General features: G+C 29.7%; 1 protein-coding gene across 3 annotated transcripts in view; it reads right to left on the bottom strand.

Annotated features, from left to right (window-relative positions):
• Positions 1-1,993: 1,993 nt before the first annotated feature.
• The window catches only part of LOC113555165 (solute carrier family 12 member 4), a 255,848-nt gene continuing 234,448 nt past the window's right edge, over positions 1,994-23,393 (bottom strand). For 2 of the 3 annotated variants that reach the window (XM_026959520.1, XM_026959518.1), the window contains exons 2-20: positions 16,946-17,022; positions 14,361-14,624; positions 11,262-11,447; positions 10,171-10,406; positions 9,843-10,027; positions 9,157-9,318; positions 8,911-9,067; positions 7,205-7,343; positions 6,798-7,051; positions 6,083-6,202; positions 5,393-5,755; positions 5,130-5,319; positions 4,821-5,036; positions 4,624-4,731; positions 4,431-4,487; positions 3,565-3,681; positions 3,377-3,495; positions 3,149-3,288; positions 1,994-2,562 (exon numbers count right to left, since the gene is read on the bottom strand). In XM_026959520.1, coding sequence (XP_026815321.1) covers positions 2,471-2,562; positions 3,149-3,288; positions 3,377-3,495; positions 3,565-3,681; positions 4,431-4,487; positions 4,624-4,731; positions 4,821-5,036; positions 5,130-5,319; positions 5,393-5,755; positions 6,083-6,202; positions 6,798-7,051; positions 7,205-7,343; positions 8,911-9,067; positions 9,157-9,318; positions 9,843-10,027; positions 10,171-10,406; positions 11,262-11,447; positions 14,361-14,624; positions 16,946-17,022 — 3,182 coding nt within the window. In that variant the 3' untranslated portion in view covers positions 1,994-2,470. The remainder of the gene's footprint in view (positions 2,563-3,148; positions 3,289-3,376; positions 3,496-3,564; positions 3,682-4,430; positions 4,488-4,623; positions 4,732-4,820; positions 5,037-5,129; positions 5,320-5,392; positions 5,756-6,082; positions 6,203-6,797; positions 7,052-7,204; positions 7,344-8,910; positions 9,068-9,156; positions 9,319-9,842; positions 10,028-10,170; positions 10,407-11,261; positions 11,448-14,360; positions 14,625-16,945; positions 17,023-23,393) is intronic. The other variant, XM_026959519.1, reaches the window with a different exon arrangement.

The following is a 23,393-nucleotide window of genomic DNA, read 5'->3' as shown; positions in this document are numbered from 1 at the left end:
AATTGACTTACAAAAAATATTTAAAAATCAAATCTAGACTTTTCAATAATGAACTAACTCGACGACTACGTCTACGTAGCGAATTTGTTTAGTAAATTTATGATTATTCAGATTATTCAAATTGCGGTTTTTCTTTTTAAGAGCAAATGTTTAAATAGTATATCCATTAAATGCGTGTGTACATGCTACACATTTTACGCAGAATATAATTTGTTATTAGTACCGTAATAATTAGTATTATAATAAACTAATAAGGCTGTTTGAATTAGATTTGACAACGCTACCTAATCATTATTTTTTCAACTCACTAATCTGTTTAACTGAAGAAACGGAAAACAAATTTAAGCCTAAGCAACAGATGTATGTACATATCGATATACATAAACAGACGAAAGCCAGCGATGGCCGAGCCAGTTTAAATATAGTTGTATATCATACGATTTCACTAAAATCTTTCATCATAATAAATATTACGTAAAATATAATAATAATAATTATTTATAATAAAATTAGCAATACATACACAGCGGACCTTCATGATTTATCGATTGCAATAATTTCGTTAAGGTTTTGTTGATTGAATACAACATATTTTGATTCGTTCAATTGTAATAATGCATTTGGCATTATGTAAGTATTTTTGAGATATGCAATTGTTTATAAAAATAATAATAACATATAGGTACGCACTTCTACCATCCGGTGAACAAAATAAATTAAATAACGATCAATAAGTGATTGCAATTAATAAATCATAAAAGTTACACCGCATAAATTAAACGAACACAACACATTTTGTTTCAAACAAATATTTCGTTAGTTTATACCAACTAATTACTTATAAAAAAACAATATACAACACATTTCCAATGCCATAACTCGGTTATTTATTTAACAACATAAGGAAATCGATTACTTAACAACTTATGTTTTTAACCAATTAATAATATTTTGTTCATTAACATTATTTTTAAACTATTGTTTATATAATAATAACAAAACAAAAACAATAATTATATAGATACAATTTTTTGTTAAAATATTCTAAAAAATAATAATAAATAAATAATCACAAAAAAATTAATGGTGTTACTTACGAGATAAATAAAAAAAGAAAAAAAATATTAGAGTAAAATTACAGACGAAATATTATAATATAAATATTTTAATATCAGTAAATATTTGTTTAAACTTTAAATAGTATATTGACAACCATAACAACAATATGTTGTAAAATAATATCTCATTGGAACAGCAGTCAATTATTGTGAAGAATTCTCGTGTTAAGGAATGTCGGCAAATAAAAGTTACAATTTATACAACGACTATTCAAATAGGCTAATAACACAAAATACAGACGACAAGGCAAATAACCATGTTGGTTGTTTGGTCGGTGTTACGGTAACCATTACATTGCGTTTGTTTGGCGTATTTAACAGGATGATAAAATTAATTGATTTTACGCATGAAAAAAACGACAACATCTAATAACATCGAAGAAATAATAGTATTCCGATAGTCTCTTTTCATTTACAATTCACAGGTGTTACAGTTGAAATTGGCAGTGAATTATTATGTTGTTATCATAACATAATGTTAATTGTAATAATGTGGGTAGTAGAATAATTATGGTAGTGTTAGGCATGTTATGATATTTCGGGTCAACAAGTTTAAGTAGAACGGCCCCATTGGGTTTCAATAAACCTTAAGATTTAAGTAGAAATACGCGATCGCAACTCAAAACGGTGGTGTAAATGCGATTTCATGGTTTTAAAATGTTGAACAGCTGACGAAATGTTATGTTCGTAAATATACTAAATAATAATCAATTTTCCTTAAATATGTACAGCAAACAAACAAAAAAAAAAAAAAAAAAAAAAAAAATACAGCCTCGTAAAACAATGCTACGCCCAACGCACTATTTATTTAAGTCAATACTATCGAGAAGACGAATCACCAAATATAGGTATAGGACGAACAAATTCCTACGCGCTTTTTTTTTTTTTTTTTTTTCATTTTTTTCATTTTTTTTTTTTATTCGTCCGCCTAAATTAAACTAAGTATTAAAGCCGATTTTGATAAATTGAATATAAAAAAGTCCGACAAATGTTGTTGGTGTCGCATTGTTTTTTAAAGGTCACATTTAATATAAACCTATGTAAATATATATATATATATATAATTTTAAGCTTAAGTGCCTATATGAGGGCATACGAGTAAATTATAACAATAACCATAATTTTAGAAAACAGTGATAATGATTTTTATCAAATACAATGAACAATTTTATATTATGTGCAACAATTTGTTTAACGTAATAATACTAAAAAACAAACAAAACATTTGAAATAAAAAACAAAACCATTCGATAGACGCCTGGCGTGTTGAGAAAGTTGCCGGCCAACATAAAATTAGTGTAAACAAGTATAAAAAATCGTACCTGACGGACGAGACGTGAGCTTCAGGTTACTTATGAATAAATTGTGATCACTTCGCGACCACCGCCTCTCACCATCAGCACTTTGTCGAGGCCTTCGGTCATTACTTCTAAAAATTCCATGTCTATAAAGAGATAAGTCAAGGACACATTTATGTTAATTAATGAGCCATATAAAATTGCAAATTGTTCATTATTTAATACGTAAATTTATATTTTAAGTATTTCTAATGAACCACGAGAGAAAAAAATAGCAATATATTTGAAACATCAGGTAGGTAAGTTATTTGGGGTTAAGGGTAATTTTTATTGCATTTAAAATCTACGTAGAGAGGTTTTAGTTTATTTTTATAATTTAAAAAATATTTGCAAAATTTATGGTGAAATTGCAATCAGATTTCTATAAATAATACAAGATAAGAAATAGCTGTTTTTATAAAATGATTTAATAAATTAACGTGTTTAATATAATTGTACTCTATACTTATTAAGTCATTATCGCATACGTTTAAAACTCTATCAAATGTTAAAGTGGAAGTAGTATTTGAAATTAATTAAATAGGTACATATATTTATATTGACTTAGGTAAGTCGAATATTATCGAATTATGTTTGTAAAAACGTGTTGAAAATAAAATATAACGTTTACTAGTTAATGACTATAATATAATATTATAGTATTAAAGTAGGTAGGTATATAAGAAAGGATACAGTTTGATTCTCTCTCTAATTTGGTGTCTTTAGGCGGTCCTGGTAAGTTGAATATAACCAATTGAGCGTCTCTCGATCTACTGACAATGACTTCGTTCAATTTAACAGCTGTGTGCATCCTTCTCACATTATCTTCGTCTCTGAAAAACGAAAAGTATTTTGAAACACACTTTAATACTTATCAGTTACCAAGAATTAATATATATTATAATATTATATTATACTAACGGTCGCATTGTCGATGTTGACGAATCTGTTGTTTCCTTTGGTAGCGAATCCTTTAACACTCCCGATTTCTCACCATTACCAGTTGTTCGTTTATCATCGACATCGAATGCACATTCGGCCTGTACGTTAAAAGAGTTAGCGTTGCATCTACAACTTATATCATACGATTTTACGTTTGTAATGCTTACGGGTTTTAATTTTTTTGCTTCGTCGTCCGCACTGGTTTCTTCCTGGAAACGTACTTTAGGAGCCGATCTTCCTTCCGACGCGTCCTTTCTATGATGCTGGTCTATTATGGATTGTACCTATATATATTGAAACAACCTGTTAGGCTATAATGATTTGTAAAAGGTATGATGCAAGTTAAGATAACAAAACGTTTCATGGTTTGGATGCCCGTCTAAAATGCACAGCTATGCTGACAAACTGGATTAAATAAAATTATATCAAATACACAGCACAATGTACGGTTGAAAACAACTATACAAGTAATATCAAGCTTATATTACTCTTGAATTAATTATAATAATATATACACGATACAGGTACACTATTGTAATACGAAATGACAACAGATATTACGTTGTAATGTTATCGTTACAATAATATGTTGGTTAAATAAATGAAAAAGTAGATAATGAAGAAACTACATAATAACGGCCATGAGTTTTTATTTAGGTAGATTCATCATAATAAATTTGATGTATCTATAGTATTAAAAATTTCAAAAATTAAGCATAAAATAAAATTGCTTATTTATAAAAATAATTAAAATTATGTTGATATTTTATTCAGAAGCAATATTAATAAGTATAAAAAGTAATAATACAGAATCAATAAATACAATTTCTATAATACCAAAACAATATTTTCTACACAGTTAAGCATTTAAGTCTTGCAATCTATGTATGTGTTAATACTTAATATTAATTATTTACGTACTTTCTACACTACGTGGGTACATAATTAATATTTTATCTACTGAATTTCAAGTATCAACGAAGTACATAACCTCTATAAAGCGTTCCTAAAATTTAAATAAACTGAAACAAACCAATGGTGTATTCTCTCCCGTCGGTGTTTCTCGATTGAAATCTATGATATTACGCATCTTTTGTAAGCCAAAAAGAGAAAACAACAAACCACAAGCCGTGTTTAAAGATAGTAAAATGAAGAAATTATCGAAGTTAAAGTATTTATTAGTTTATTGTAAAGTTTAATACAACAAAATGTAACATTTTACTTACCATTCCAAAGCTTTCTTTCTTATTAAGTCTGAGCTCCCTTAACATTTGATTTCGTTGTTCCATCATCAGCGTTCTTTCATATGTATAAGCTGATATATCGTTATTTGTCTGAAATATAAAAGTTGTTTTAATACGTATTCTGTTTGAATTTATTTTTGAGAATTTATTCAAAACGCAATAACGGTAATAACTATTACCATTTCAACCACTTCGACTTCTGCTGGTATTCTGAGTTGGTATAAGAACGTTTTTAGATCTTTTTTCATCTGAATAGAATTATCGTCGGTCTGTGCCACAGTGAATATTCTCAATTTACAGTTTTTCCAGGTCCTGTGTTGTTTCAACAAGAAAGGTATGAGCATCAGAATGCCTCCGTCGTGAACGATCCACCAAATATCGATTGTGCCCGACAGCTATTATACAATTACAAACGTGTATACAGTTATTGATTTATTGACTGCGGGTTGTGCAAAAAAGATTGTTATGAAAAAATTATTTAATATCACCTTTGTCGCAGAGTCTGGGAACGATCTTATGCCTTTGGGTACAATTAGGGCCATCTTAGCAGCTGTTACGATACGGATAGTGTGTAGAAACACTTGCCAAGATCGGTCGTTCTCAGATTGTTGCCAGCTGTTTGGCCAGCCTAGTATCACGGTGTTGGGTTTTAATCCTCCAAGTCCAGCGATTTGTATCCTATATAAGATAGGAAAATAAGATACAAAACATTAATAACAATATCGCTCCGAAATTAAATACGAAAACTTACAAATGACTGAGTCCCTCTGACGTGTTATTAGAGACTAAAACATCCGCAAATCCTTTCACCTTTTCCTCGTCCATCAACCTGACTAGTTCTTTCTTGGTAGACTGTACGTCATGACCAGTTTTCTTGATGTAATCGCCCTCGATGACAGTTGCGCTTACCGTGAGTCCTTTGCCCGCCTTGAGTTGAGACACTAGTGAGAATATCTTACGGTATTTTGGTAGGTCGGCGTTGAAGTTGACTAACATGAGAATCTGCGGGCGCCAGTTCTTGGTGTGCGGTGGCGCGTCTTCCAGTCGTAACAAACTGTATCTCGCAGCTGACAAGGCCAAACCACGCATACCGTCACCCCATTCCTTTTCGGCTCTAGTGTTTATGAAAACGAATAATTTAATAATAATAATAATGATTTATCGTATTATATTGTGTATTGCATGTAATTGAGTGTATATTATATTTTGGTCTTCGTCCCGAATAAACCAGAAATAATATTTTAATATTTAATACATTCGACTAAAAATGTTTTAAAATCGATTAATAAAAATAATAGGACTGTGTACCTATATTTTTTTTATTATGTACCTAACTAACATTATAATCGATGAAATTAATTATCACCGTATTTTGTTTTTTTTCCTCGTTCGTTGGTTTAATATAATATATACACCAAAATAATTATTATTGCAAACTCACCCTCGATACTCGATGTATTTATAAATTACTCCCGCCATGCCCAGAGCTAACAGCGCGAAATACCAACTTGACATAAACATGACAGCAATGCACAACACGAGTCCGGTGAACGATAGTGTCCTGTGGAATAATTCATATGAAATCGAATTATATTAAAATATATATATTCGCGCGTGGCGCTATATAATCAGGCCTATAACTACTCGTGGTGGATGACCAGATGAATTGCCCTGTCCATCCATAAACCTAACCGTTGGCTTCCTAGCAAGTTTTTTTTAATTAAAAGTTTTTGTATTTGATTTATAAAAAAATGCGCTATCGATTTTAGGTAATACAATTTTAAAAATATAAGTATATTATTACATTTACGAGAACAAGTTTTTGTTATAAGTTTTTATCGATATGGTGAAAATTAATTAATTTTTAATCGCTTCTATATACAAGTACTTATTTATATAACTGCAGTAACTACTACATGTTGAGTAATTTTTTTTTATTCTAATTTGTTAATGTTCAGGACATAAGTTAAGCGTTTTGAATTTTATGTAAAAAATATAATAAAAATAGTAATGATTAGGTAATTATTTTTATAATACACCACCGGCACAATCCTAAAACGTGGTTCTCTTCTCTCAACGATTTGGTTTGGTCACGGATCTATTATCAATATTGATTTGTACGTTGCGCGCGGTATGTGGAAACTCACTATACGTACCAATGATAGTACTTAAACCTAGGTCTCCAGTTTGGTGTGCGCAACAGCGTCTGCAAGACGCACGCCAAATTGACGAACGCGTAACACATCAACAAGAACATGGCCAAGAGTGGAGCGAGATTATCGATATTTCCAATCAGTATACCGCACTGACATACAGCTACGGTCAGCAGCAGAGCTCTAGTGGGTTCGCCAGATGCTGAAGACTTGGCGAACGGCCGCAGGAACGGTATGATATCGTCCTTGGCTATTGCCTGTACACAAAACCCCATGTTAAACGGTTATTATATAATAACACGTAATATTAATATTTTTGTAAAACTAATGAATTAATTATCGATGAGCTTCGGACAATCGACGACCATTCATCTCACACGTTTTTAATATTTTAAGATTTTGCGACTTACTTGTAACAGCCTCGGTGCCCCAGTGAGACTCTGAAGTCCTGCTCCCAAAGTCGACAGTGTCGCTCCCACCAAAATCACCCATTCGTTTGGCCATGCTATATTAGCCACTACCAGACGTCCTCCAATACTTTGACCAAACCTATTAACATTTTAGAAACACATGAGTAAACGTTGTTGCGATTGATAAACAGTTATCACCGAAAAACATCCTAATGTTAATAATGGATTTGTTTTGAATTATATTACAATGTTTATCAATAATATTGTCACACAAATCACTGATATAATGTAAATAGTTTATTAAAAGAAAAAATCATATTATAATAACCGTTGAGTTCTGAAGTAGTGGTTATTATTTAAAATTCGTTACTTGTAAACAATTAATCGAGATTATTGTAGTATAGATGCAATATAATATTTTACGCACGAAAAAAATATAATTACTTAATTGAGATTATTTGTTACCGAATTTCCATAGACCATTTTATTGAATTTTGTGCTAGATATTTATTATCAAGAAATACTTAAATGTAAAGTTTTATATTAAAATTACAGAAACTTGAAAATTTTATAAAATACAAGCGACTATAAGTCATGTTCACTATCTCGATGATTATTTCGTTCATAATAAAGGGGTGTACTTTAATCTCGAGAAAACGATTAGTTAAACTAAATGAGAATACACTGAAGTACAACGTTATAATTTAATTTCTTAACTATTTTTTTTACTGTAATTTTTGCTGTACTTTTGTATATTATTATTAATTAGTAGAATTAAGTTATTTCGATTAATTTAAGTCAGAAGGAATTAAAAAAACAACAATAAATGCCGAAGATACCAAATTCAATAGGTAGCAGATAAATACTAAATATTAACACCAATAAGAAAGTAAATTTGTATGATATAAAATATGATGTGTGTAATAAAAAGTAGGTATCTACATAATTGTTATTATATTATCGACTATGTATTTAACCTGAATTTGGTTTGATATGCTAAAAACATTCATTGTCGATAACAGAAGCAGAGTAAGATATAGTCGAACCTATAACATATTTTATTGAAATATAGTTTTCTTAGACGCTGAAAAAAATATTAAATCTTTTTAAAAAAAACTTGAATTTTTACATAATTATGTATAATGTATATTATACGTATACGTATTATCATATTCAGGCATTACACGTCGACAACTGTTGTAACTATATCCCTATACACCCATAATACACGGTTCATAATCCAACGTTGGCGATATAGTGGATTTAGTCTGGTGTAATGCTCTTCAAAGTTGATGATTTGAATTTTACATCTATGTACGATAAGATAATGTCTGATGCGTTATTGAATTCAAAATGTTTGTATATGAAAGAAACTACAAAGTAGACGAGACGCCACCGCTATTATGTCTTACTATAAAAGTCTAATAAAATACGTGGAGTATACAATGCACGACGATGGTTGAAAATATTATCTTTTCTTTTACAATGTAAGATTCAAATAATATAGTCCTTTATCAGACTACCTATGCAAAAAACAGCATACAAATAAAAACAGGAAAACAACAATACTTTAGTATAGTCTCTTTTATATGATATTCAGCTAAAATTATATTCTTTTGAATATATCTTTCATTGTCCGTTTTTTTTTTTTTTATTGATAAATTTGACTTTATATACTGTTATTTTGATTGATTTTGAATGCTTACTTGTCTCTAAGTAGTAAATTATCGACTGTGGCTCCGAATAGTAGAACGGCAGATAGGTAAACCGACGATGTACTCAGAATAGCCAATATTGTACCAATGGGAATTGATTTTTGTGCATCTGCTAGATCTCCAGATCTGTTAGAACCGGCCATGATTCCTAAGTAAAAATAATTAATAAATAAAATTAACAACAATGATGATAATAATAATAATAATAACATACAAATAATAGAAAATAATACTGACCAGTTACGGACGGAAAGAATATGCCAATAAGTATAGTGAATGTTGTGGTGATATCTACCATCACCATATTATACGTATTCTTACTCAATGGCTGGATATCGTCTAGACTATGACCTCTGGCTATGTACTGTCCAGTTTCCAAAAAGTTACCATAGATATTTTCTGTGACATAAAAAGCACAGCTTATAGTTAAAACAAACACCGTCGGTATCGTTTTTATTTGATCCGGACATTATGATTTTTATAAGTTGAACAAATTAAAAATATAACGTATAGTAAATAATTGTATCAAATAGAAATGTTTTTTTTTTATACAATGTTTCGAATAAGTTTACAACTCTAAGGTACAGTATGAAAATATAAATATTGTTAATGAAAGATCTTATGTTTTTATAATCCATTTTTAGCGGAAGTATAAGATATTATGTTTTACTGTATACGAAAATAGCAATAGAAATAATCGAATTTGATTTGGTAAACGCAAAAAATGTCTATATCCAGTGGTTTTGCGTATAGATCGCCATTGTAGTCGAAACGTTTTAATATTTACTTGGTAATTTCTGGAAATCTATAGGTACGAGTAGTTGGAGTCCTAACCTATAACAACTTGGGTAAATAATATTTATCGACGAGAATATTTTCATAACTAATATTAATTGATTTTTTTGTATATATAAGACACCAACCGAAGAAAACACCACTGCTAATGCCCCGGATGCCTTTTACAATTGATGTGTTATGCATTTCGAAATAGCTATCGCACGGTCCGGTTCCATTGGCGCAGTACATGTTGTGCAAATAACTACCCACCGCTTTAGTACAGTATTTCAAATCCATGTCTTTCAGCAGCCGATTACCAAGCGAGCACATGCTGAAAAGTAACACGCGTGTGCGTAAAACGTTAAAATATGACCAACACAGTACCTATAATTATATTTTATTTGCAATATAACGATAAAAAAAAAAAAAAACTACGATACGGGCACAGAGGGACCGATGTACTCAGGTGCTTACTAAAGTTTATCGCTGCCATGGAAGTTATAAAAAATGCCCACGTATACAGACAATATGGACAACAGCACGCAGGCCAATGCCACGGACGCAAATTTGTTGACAAACTTCACGCCGACGTATACGATCGAGCTCATGACCATCAGCAATATTGTCCCGTATACGCGGAAATTGTTGTACATTATACCGCTGTCTTTGGTGAAGTCGCCGAAAATCGATAAGGTTGGCGCCATGTACGTCTGTTGAAAAATAATAAAGTTCGACGTTTGAAATAGAAGCCGTTTTAAGTTTTACACGCGTATGACTTACAACATACGATTATATTATTATTGATATATTTTATGTTTTCGAAAAAGCGTTATTGTTTCGCTGTTTCTTTTATGCGATGCGCCAGCATACATTTAGAATTGAAATATAAATGGAAGTTATAGACGTCGTATCGTACTATTGTACTCGAATAGTTCGTTTAGTTTTTACCATATATTACATAATATTATATTACTTATTATATGTAGTAAACTATATGATTAACGTCCGATGAGTGGTTAGATGGGGAGACCCGTATAGAGAGAACTAAGTATACCTACCTCCTATACTTAAAGTGTACATTTTGCATCCCTTCTTGTAAGCTATTAGTTTTAACTACGAATCGTGTAGCTCTCGTTAAAACATTATTATATTTATCATTCAAAACATTAAGTATCATCTGTATGTTAAAAAATAAAACATAAGCTATTTTAATTAACAATACGCTTTTTAAAAAATGTTTATAATGTTTTTTTTTTAATCACAATTATCACAGTGTTATGTTTTAAAAATGTGTACATTATTGTAACTTATAGTTTATCAAAGTACGAGTATAATATAATTTATACTGAAAATGAAATTTAATATTTTTAAGTAACAATATTACCAATCACTTTTATTAAAATGAAAAACTTAGTCAATTTGTTTAGCTATTAATTTCATAAACAGGTGTATATTAAAGATATTCTTAACTTCCACTTATTATTTTTAAGTACTTATGTGTATAGTTTTCCCTTAAGATTGTTCTGTTTATTTTAACCCCTTCGATTGATTGACAAGATACTCACGAGTATGATTTCAACTGCTCCGATGATGTACATGGACGCGGCCAGTGTGATACCGGTGTAGAAGAGCATACCGACAGCTCCCCCGCACTCGGGACCCAGCGATCTGGATATCAAGAAGTACGGCCCGCCAGCTGGCACAACACCGTTCGTGGCTATGGCACTCATAGAGATAGCAGTTAACATTGTCTGAAAAAATAAAATTTAAATGCGTTTATTAAAATTGATCGGAGATAAATTATATTAAAAATGATGGAAGATTATATAATTGGTGGGTAGGATGAGAAAAGTTTTCGCATCACGGGTGTATTACAAGTTGGCCGAGTTGATGTCGGAGTTCAATCTCCGCGAGAGAGAAGAAAATAATCGTTAAAAATCATTGTTTCGTTATTTACATTTAAGTAATTGGACGACCGTAGAAATAATGTGATACGCGTGCATACAAAAACAATAATAATATACGAGTATTATAATGTCTATATATTTGCGCGGGTGAATGGCTCGGAAAACATATATATATATATATATATATACATGTGTGTGTGTGTGTTTGTGTGTGTATTAAATATTATATACATAAATATGTAAACATATTCATACATATAGTATGGTGTATAGTGTATAATAAGTTGCATTAAGATAATTAAACCATAAATGTAATACGGAGTGATATTATGAACGTTATGAATAATGGTTGTAAAATGATCCCTTCGTGCATATCACGGTTGTTGGATTTTCCGTTTAACCTATAAATGTAACGGTTTATGTAATGAAATCTAAAAAAAAATCATAAACGTCGTTTTAATCGTCGTTTTCATGGTTTTAGGTGTGCTATTACGGTGCCTCCAGTTCAAAAAATCCGTTTTAGCTAACCTATTTATTTTTTTCCAAACACCATGTGCGTTTGAACAGAAAATTTTGAAAATGTTTATAGTTTTTGGAATAATAACATACTTAATATACATAGATATAGCAATATAGCAAATCGGAAATATCTTAGTGTAGTTTTATGGAGACGTTTATTCAGTGGCGCGACTAGAATCTACTTTCGGAGGAGGCTTATATTATATTGGGTATAAATCATATTTGTGGGGGAAAACTGTTACATCCCTTGGCCATTTTCAAATATTCAAATAGAATATGCTACAATAGGATATTATGTACACTATGTTATGATGTTATATTATGTAGCGTTGGAGTCACATACCGTTTTTCCAATTGTTTGACAATACTATTGAATAATTTCACTATATTTATTATTTTTTTCCTCAAGCGATGCCGAGTTATATTATTAATATAACTGTAAAATGTTAATTTGTCAGATAACTATATTAACATTGTATTCTATAATATACCTTAAAAATTAATAAAACATTTTGGAGAGGGGAGTAGTAGTTTAACTGGTTGTGCAACTCGTTATAGGACTATATTTTATATCTAAAAGGATTTAATTTGTGCCTCATGTATATGCGTGTAAATGCTTTACTAATACGATTTCCAAAAATAAGATTGTTTCGATGATTATATATCACATAAAGGTCTGCATGTTTTTACATGTATTTGGTCATCCGTATAGACTTTCACATCAAAGCAACTTATTTTATCAATGGAATTTATGTAAATACAAAGCAATCTGCCCTGCTTATATCATATAAAAGCGACGGTAAACTAGTAGCAGAAACGCATAAGTAATTAATAGTAGCGGCGTATCATAATGTATAACGTATGGAAAATATGCACCAGAGGATAAATTAATATTTGAAATATTCGAAAGACGCCGTGCCGTCTTAACGATGTTCAAACCTGTAATTATTCATAAAGAATAACTTTTGATTAAAATACGGAATTCTGAGGCATACAGAGTTTATAACGGCATGCTGTGACGCACAAGAGACATCACGCTTGTGTGAACTTAATTCGAATTCTGTACACCTACTGAGTACATTATAACAAACAAGTTTAAAGAATCCACCACCCGGTCGTTTATGAGCGACCTATTTTTTAACTATAGTAATGCAAACGGGTAAAAATGAAATTTTAACCAAAACGGCTATAACGTTCCTCTCATTTACGTTTAACGAGCACGCGCTGGTGGTAAGTATACTTTTCGTGAAATGACTGATGGGGTAGGAGATTTTAACGGCTACAAAAAAGCTCGTTAATTGATCGTTAACAATACAAAACATTGGTCAGACCAGCTTGCGTATTTGAATAAGCAGAATACCAGTTGTTTTGTTCGACTGTAATATTGTAGCATTTTACAAACTGTTCGCTAGAAAACTAAAATGAATCGCAGTCAAATGAATGAATACCGGCAAAAAAAAAATACAATTATGCAAACTATGAACAATTTCCAAATATATATTTGTTGTACCCTATAGTTCGTTAAATTTCATTACTTAAAAATGTTAACTTAATGCGCGATTTACATATTAGCATATACTATTAACAATAAAATATTATTCAAGTTAAAACTAATATATTATGTTGTCATATATGATTAAAAAAGTTTTAAAATCACGACGAACTTCTTAGTTTTTTGTGTAATTAAATTTGAATTTAATCCATGTGATAACAATGTAAGTATTAAATAAATAAGACAGTTTCTATTTTGTTGGCCACCCCTGTAGTATATATTATATTTATAAATTAGGTATAATATAACAAGTGGTCGTCCAATGGAATATTTTAAAGAATAACTACTGTGCTTTTAAATTTAATATCGAGTATATCAGATGTTTATACATACTTACATCAAAAAAAATAAATCGGTGATGAGAGGTGTCCATAAAATATTGGGAAAATAACTATGAAATGTTATTGCTGCGGAGACAAAAATATGAGGGTAGTTGGCCAAATATTCAGAGGAAGATGGAGTTATGTACAAAAGAGAACAATGGTTCTAGTGAGACTAGTGCGAGAATCGTGAAGTCAGATAATGTTATGAGTTTGAAAGGGAAAGCGAGTGATAATTAGCAATCATATTCAACGATAAGTTATTTGGCCCATAATTCTATTGTTGTGTTGTTATTATTGTCGGTGTCATTGTATTTAATATTATTTTATTTATTAATATTTTTATACATAATATATTAGGCTTACCACACAGCAACAGGTGAACACGATTCCGAACCCGTAGACGACGCCTGCCGTGCCGACAACCCACGATAGCCGAATGAACAAAATGACTCCGAAGATGTTCTGTACGCACGGCAGGTAGACGCCGACCAGCGTGCCCATCCTGGACGATCCCTGTTTGGCAGTGGTTGACTTGGTGTCAGACTCCGCCAAATTCGGGATGGTGTTCGAGTAATCGGCGATCGAGTTGAGGAAAGTTGGAACCCGCGGCCGGTCATCCATTTCATCCTGCAATCAGTCAGGTACACGATAATAAAACTTGTTAAATCATAATTAGTGTTTTTGTACTGCTGCAGTCTGTCCGACCATCTAGATACAATTGGGCTGACTGTACCAAATTATATTTTTTTAAATAATTTTTGTATTTTATTATGTACCAATTTCGTATCTGTTCACAATGATTTTAATTTCATTTCAATGATTCCAAAACATTATTAAGAGATATTATCTGTTTTTATACATAACTGCATTACATAGAAAATTTACATTCAGTAGTTTATGTTTAACATCAATAGTTTTAATATTAATGTGAATCGACTTGTTATCAAACTTAAGACAACAAAGTCGTTTTCTTACGATGGTTTTTAAGATGACAACTTTAATTTTTAAACGCGTTAAAATCATTTTTAAATTGCAATATTTTAAATATTCATCACTCACTCAAAAACAAAAATTAGAATAATAAAGTAAATAAATACAGAGGTGCAAACATAGAAAATAATATCATCCCTAAGTAATACTTCTTAATTTAATTCACCATTTAAACTGGAGAAGGTAAACATGAACTGCTGAATGTAAATTATTGTCCATTTAATTTGCTTGTAAATAGGAGAATGTGGGTGTGACGTCTTCCATGTACACGATAATCATAAATCTGTATTTTATTGGTTACAGTAATAATTGATAATAATATTGTATATTATATACGCATTGTAAGTACATTATAATTATCGTTTTTAAATAATAATAATTGCGTCAGTCGTTTTTGTAATAACACTAGGAATTATGAGTAGGGTGTTAAGACCATTCGATTTAGTTCAGTTTCTAATATCCGTGGGAGATTATATTAAAAATTTAATTTGTGTACGTAAAGAGATTAGACACTTTATAGAAATTCATATTATTTCTGATATTCAGTTATCATGAAATGTAGAATTCATAAAATTTGGATGAAATGTATTACCTAAATATTATTTTAAAGTGTCTAAATTCCGTTAATTTAATTATTTGATATCTATAGCATAATAATATGGTTAAAGGTAAATGTAAACTAAAAACTTATAAATTAAGTAAGCCGAGTAAAATGATTAAATTTTAAATATTAATGAAAATGTTTAAATTCAGTTTAATACTAATAAATTAATGCTTAAATTACTTAATTGTATAAAAATATTAACATAAAATACTATACATGACTTTTTTTTTGACATAATGTTTATACTAAGGGTTAGTCCAGCCTCTTGTATTCTAAATATCTAAATGGATTGGTACGAAATATTCACGAAAATTTAACAAACAATTTTAAATCGTGATCTAGTTATAATATTCGAGGTGTCATATAAATTTTAAAAATAGAATTTAAAAATATAAAATAAAAAGACAATAAAATGGAGTAAGCCTGTCCAAACCTTGAAATATGACTTCCAAGTGTTGGGTTATTACGGTTTTTGGCAATAGAAACAACTTTTTCTATCTAATAAATTAAAGTAACAACATTACTAACTATTGTTGTAGGTATCTATATTAATTGTTTGAGATTTGTAAAAAGAAGTAAACTTTAAGTATTCAAAGTAGCAGATAAATAGTAATTATCTATGTAATTTAATAATCCCTTTATATTTTAAAATACAACGTAAATTTTTTTAATGTGTAAAGGGAAATCATTTTGGTGGTATTGTACTTATTTGTTTAATATTATCTTATTCTTAATAAGTATTCACAAACTTTGTATGAACACCAAATATAAGAAATTTCATGTATTTTGTGTAATTATTATGTTAATACGAGTAATATATTATTATTATTTGCTTGTCAATCACGTCTCTATATATTACGTAATGTATAACATATTACACGTACTAGTACAACAAAATAGAAGGCTTAATAATATGGTACTTAATCCAATTTTTATAATGTTATAGTTTATAAACGACAGGAATACACGATTAATAAAATAATAAAGTTCTTATAAAGACTTATTTAAGTCAATATTATTTTATTTCTGTGATTCTAAGTTTTTTTTAAGGAGTTTTAATAATATTTAATAAATTTCCACACATATTAATATATTAATTTAATCCACTATTTTCATTGTAGTTTTTTTATATTTATTGAGACATGTACAATTTAGCATTATAGCCCAGTTTCAGACAGTATCCCTTTAAAAACTAATTAATTTCTTTTGGAAGTTTTCCAACAATTATATTATCAGATTTAGTATTGTTAAACTACTAAATTTTTTTTACGTTCAATTGTAAAAAAAAGAGGTATATTTTAAAATGCATTTCAGGATTTTACTAGAATATTTAAATTTTTTTAATAATACTTACAGAATAGAGGTATAAATTCGTTTCATATCCAGAGTTTCTATTGTTTTCGGACGAGTACGTTTCATCTTTAACATCACCTGTAAATAAAATTATTATTATTTTTTGTGGAACAAGTAATTAAAAATATAATATAATAATTATAATAATAATAAAAAGATATAAAGATTGATATAAAAAAGTGAAATTATATTGTATCAATAAATTACGAAATCTATGTATAACATAAAAAATACTTAAATGCAACATATGATAATATATATTACTATTTTGATAAGAATAATATATTAGTATTATGTATAAATACTTAATAATATTTTTGTGTGGTTCAAACAGTTAAAATTTTATCATTTTAATAAAATAATGTTGACAATTTAAATTAAATACTATCATAATAATACATAAGATTATGTTTAACCTTATTAGAAATAAAAAAAACAGATTGACTATTTTACATAATTAGAAAACTACAAGATAGTTAAACGATTGTAAAGTTAGGATCTCTAAGACCACATGACATGTGTTCAAAATATGTATTTCAAAAATGTACAAACCAAACTTTTATTTATCAGTTAGGTACTTAGTAAAAAAATACAACACCCGTGGTCCATCGATTTAAGCCATTCAAGTGAGAGCTGGGAAATCTTCATTTATGCCCTGACCCATTTTTGCAATGCACATTATTGTGGTTAGGGAGTGAAGGACAGTGGAAGCGGTTCTATTGATTTGCACTTCAATAAAAATATAACGAACGGTATTTTTTTTTAAACTAGGGACAAAAAAGGCTTTTTACATTTATTATTTGTATTTATTTTTACTGCAACTCTTCCCTCACCACAATTCACATAAAAATATCAATTACTGTCAGCTGATTACCAAATGGATAAAAAATATATATAAATAAATTAACAATAAACAAAACAACGAGAAAAAGATTAACAAATATCCAAACGATAGCCCTATGGAGTATGGACACACTCAAATATCAAGTAAGTCGAAAATGTATACGCCTCTAATGTGTTAAATAAAAAATAAGTGGCCTGTTTTATAGCTATAGATTGATTTTTGATGTAAGGAAGAAAAACGATGTAATATTTTATAAATTGTATAACAAATATTTTAATATTAATATACTTATTAGTATCGATTATAAAAATTGAAACTCCACGACATAAAATAATTAAAATAGTGCAGAAAGTAGAAGTAAAATTTAGTTATATAAAGTTGATTTATTAAATAAAGAGTTTAATGTGAAAAATAAACACATTAAATACTCATTACAGTAAATTAAAATACACTATAAATTATGTAAAATCATTTAGTTTCCAAGGAATAAAAATATCTATTTAAAAACTTATAAACAAAATAAATTGTTCCAAAAGTTTTGTCATTAGGACGAAAATGCGTCAATAATTAATCATTAATTCGAATTAGTTTAAATATTTGGCATAAACTTTTCAACTAAAATTATTGTATTAAAATAAGTTATTAAATAACATTTTGTCTGTAGTTCAGAATAATGTTAATATAATTTATATTTACGACAGACCTTAATACAATTGAAACAATAATAGACTCGTATGAAAGTAAAGTGTAAACGATTCCTCAATTAAAAAAATATTGTGGTATTATAGTTCCATATGCTTGCCCTTGGTAACACATCAAGTATATCCGTTAGTGCATGTTTATTTTTTGACAAATTACCAACATTTTCGTTATTTTATTACACAACTACGTTCTAGTATTCAATTGTACGCTTGAAAACGGTGGCTAGACACAAGTAATAACCTATCCTCGAGACTATGCAAACAAAATATATACGTAGGTATATCGTATTATGTAAACGTTTCCAAACACTTTTACGATTATTTTCTAAAATCGAGAGAACTGTATAGATATAACACATATACGTCAAAGTTACGAACAATAAATCACTATAGCATGAGTTCACGAAATATTATAAATATTTTTTGACGGTTATTGTAGTCGGTACAAATGTGATGTCAACAGCAGGAATTATAACGGTCTTATCGCGTGTATATATTTTAATTGCCCTTGCGTTCAGTATTCTGTCGAACTATGTTGATCAATCGCTAAGCATTATTATTGGCGATGATTTAATTAATTTTCTTTTGTTAGCGCGACGCTATTAATTTTGCAATTATACCAATTAAACCGAAACGTTGCGATTTTGTTTACACGTCGTCGTGAACGTGAAATGCGATCAGCATTAACTATTTTGTCCTTGGAGTATGCGGACGTGGTATCGCTGTACCTATAATACCTACACTTCAGTCAGAGAACATTTAAAAACCGTCAGAATCGAGCGTTTTAGTCTTGCAGTGATCGTTGTAAACTGACTAGCCCACATAAATTATTATTACCATACTAATCGTTCGTCACTAATCCAACTATTATTATTAACGGAATTCAACGCGAAACGCAAAACAGATATGTATTATGTATAGACAGACTTTTGAATATTTGAGGGACAATCGCTGTTCAAAGCATCTTTCGCTATTATCATTGTGGTTATACATTAAAACAACAGTATTAAAAAAAAATATTATCCCCCCCCCTAAAAAAAAAAAAAAATAATAAATATCGACGTCGTACTGTTTTTAAAAACCATACCCATCGTTACACATATCGTTTGAATAAATTACACACGTCTATTGACATTGGCCAGCTTTCCCATATAGTTTTATTTCGCTCGCAGATTGAGACGAGAACTTTTAAGTTTAGTTTTTCGGTGATAATACTACGCCAAACCTGGTATTGGGTCGGACGACCATACGTCGTCTCTGGATGACTACAATCGGGAGTGGGCGTTACGACCACATACCGACGGAATTGACATCAGGTTCGTGCTATACGTGTTACACGCCCTCTTCCCCTCCAATACAATCACGGATCACCAATTTCCATTGGATTAGTAATGCTTGTCGTAACGAACTCCGTTTGGTGGGAAATATCGTGGATAGGTGGGATTTAAGGCACGCGATTCCATCCGGTTGTGCCGGCAATAGTCACGACAAATACATAAATATTAATATTTCACTTATAAATAATAATATTACAAAATATCGCGTAAAACGAGTGAAAATCCCTCGGCCCACTTATTATAATTATATTAAATTGACAGAGTGTAGACACGTAGGAAGTAATAAAATATCCCGAAAAATAATAAAAACTACCCGAAAATGTGAGAAAACATAATATCCGATGCTTGTGGGAGTTGAGCCCGACTCCAAACAACCAGTCGAAGGACGCAAAGGCGAACGGAATACAAAAAATAAACTACATAAAAATAAAAAGCTTTGGGGATTCCCATTACTCCCAGTCGCCCCCAATATATTATATGTTCACCGTCGCACTGACGTTCACGCACTTTTGAAATTTATTATCGCCGTTAATGACGACGATGGTACATTCATATTTTATAGTAGTCTATATGAGTTATAGAACATACAATATACATATTATATATATATGGACATCTATTGTTATTATCATCATTATTATTTACATCAATATTATTATTATTATTATTATTATTTTACTATACTGAGTAAGAGAGGTCGAAGTCTATGTGGGGTAGTTAATTATTATCGAGGGTGGTAGTGGTCCTAACTGAAATCGTTTGCACGGCGACTGTGCATGTTTATGATATTTTATTACTATGTATAGACATGCAGGTAAACGACGTACAAATAAATTATGTAACGTCCCTCGATGGTAATTCGAGAGTCCGATGTTTGTCGTGTCTTCGACTTTGGAAATTCACAAACATACAATATTTTTAATATATGTGTACAAAACAAAATTAAATATTATATTCTTCCGATTTGTTTTTATCGTGTACAATCATTCGAATGTAATAATGAGAGCACCAGTAGCGATAACATTACAGAGCAAAAATAACACTTTTCAAACAGAATAATATACTCTATGTACATAGATATATATTATACGATGGATGTAATAAATATTCAAAACGCAGTTCACGTTTCCCGTATTTTCGTTTATTTTACCATAAAATTATATTTGAAAAATTGGACGTTATATTATTGGGTAGTACGGTCGGAGCATATTTATAGTGCACTGCTATTTGTTTACAACCACCGCCATCGTATATATATATGTACAACCCATCTATTGTATATTATTATATAGATACCTTGGAATTGTATACACGTCAAGGATGGATTATATAAAGCCTATTAGATTATAAATGCCTTACTGAAGGTTACTATTAATTATTAATCTATAGTCTATACCCATGTTATAAATGCAATTTTTACCCTCGTCGATCCAGAACTCCTTCTGTTGAATTATTTCTAACACACACGTATTATAGGTATAGGCCCGCAAAATTAGCCACCCAAATTCTAAATTTTTAATTTTAGTTTTCTTAATAATTAGTAATTAATTTGTACGTATTGCATTTTCTCTTGAATTTTTTAAACGTTATACCCGTCTTAAAGTTTTAGATACTGTGTATTGAAATAAAAAATGTATTCGAAAGTTTTTTTTCTCATAAAATATTATAATAAAAAATATTTGAATAGAAAATATTTTTTTCAATAAATTTTGTTCTTTAAAAGTCGAACTTTGTTGGAAGTTATTTTAACGTTAAATTTCTTGATTTAATTCTTGTCATAGCTTTAGTACAATGTAATACTTGTAGTATAAAAAAAAAAAAATCCTTTCTAAAATTATACCATACGCCATTTCATTGTAACAAATCAATATGTTAATTTAAAAAAAAATATCTCTTTTAATTATTTTTTTTGTATTTTCAGCAAATGATTTGGATGTGTAAATTTCAATGCACAGTTAATTCGACTGACCTTTAAAGTAAACCTCAAAATATCCACTTTGTGCTAACGCATCTCGATGGAAAAAATCAATATTTTTAATGCGCTTATTACATTTGAAAGGACAACTATATAATATAAAGAGTAAAGACTTTTTGTAATAAAAAATCTTTTTTCAACATTTTACTTTTTCACGCTTTTAAATTATTATAATTACAATCTCATTAACTTTCATATGTACAAAAAGTAAACCTTTATAAAATATTATATTTTAATTAATGAATGCTCAAAACGTCTGTTTGCAGTTATTATAATATATAGTTCTGCATTTATTTAAAATATTTTATTAGACACACATATATATTAAAACAAATCAGATATAGATCACTCCAACCACTTCAACACTGGATATGTCCTTATAATTATGATGTGGTATTTAAGTAAATTTAATTTTAATAATAAGCCATACATATAAAACAAACAATTTTGAATGTTTAAAGTTTGAACTTTACTCATTTGCTGAAATATATACGATATTTATCGTAATCGGTAGCTATTAGGCTTAAAAAAATAATTACAAAATCTTAAAATACTATTTGATTTGCAAGAGTTCTAGATCATGAATTGTTTTGAATACACGTTTCACTTGCAATTTTTCACAGAAGAAAATAATAATAATAATAAATATAAATCACAAAAAAGTAATAGTCAATCGGTAACAGATACCTTACACAGAATACAAAGTAGGTATAGTTAATAGTAATTAATTGCATTCCATCCTCTTAAAATGTATACTATTCTATTTATTGTTTATTTAATTTAACTGCAGTTGACATTTTTTCATACTCTATACTATCGAAAATTGTTCAGCCGTATCCAGTGAATATGTAGGTATTTATATGGTATGTACAATATGAGTTTTCTAAAGAAAGTTTTTTGAGTATTTTTTTCATTCTAAGCGACCGTGAAATAGAACTTTTTTTTCGGGACACGCCGGAAAATCGACGGGGTTCCGGGATCGTAAATAACGGCAGCTCATACGTACGCCCTTCTCCAATCCTCCTTCGTTGTGTTTGAACATCAAGGGCTTCCTTTCAATAGATTTATTACTTTTATTTTTTGTTATTTTCTTTTTTTTTTTTTGTTCCATTAAACAAAAAGGTCTTCTCGCAGAAACCCGGGTAACCATTGCTGTGCTGGATGAACGCGTTGTGTGCTTGTTTAAAACTCTCGGGGTCAAATCACCGACGAACGCGTAAAGCCCGTCATCGGGGACGAGCTTTCGAAACGTAGACATTCGTTTGAAACGGTTTCCAGAAAAAACAACTATTGTTCCTCGGGGAAATATGAACCACTTGTATGCAGATCACGTGTGTTTGGTGTGCCGATTCTACCGATCTGTGACAATCACATTGACTTGTCTAGAAGACTATATTGTAGTCAAGATCGAGATAAATAAATACATCTGTATTCACCTATTGGACTAAGATTTGATTTTTATATCTGTTTGAATAATATAATAGTACCCAGACATAAATAATTTACACGATATACAACTTGGCCCCGTTAATTTTTGCTCATTATAAAACTGTTACATGTATTATAAGTACAAATATATTAATATCTATTTA

This window comes from Rhopalosiphum maidis, chromosome 2 (assembly GCF_003676215.2).
Source record: "Rhopalosiphum maidis isolate BTI-1 chromosome 2, ASM367621v3, whole genome shotgun sequence".
In the NCBI taxonomy this organism is placed as follows: Eukaryota; Metazoa; Arthropoda; class Insecta; order Hemiptera; family Aphididae; genus Rhopalosiphum; species Rhopalosiphum maidis.
This window is presented reverse-complemented; position numbering and strand designations above follow the sequence as displayed.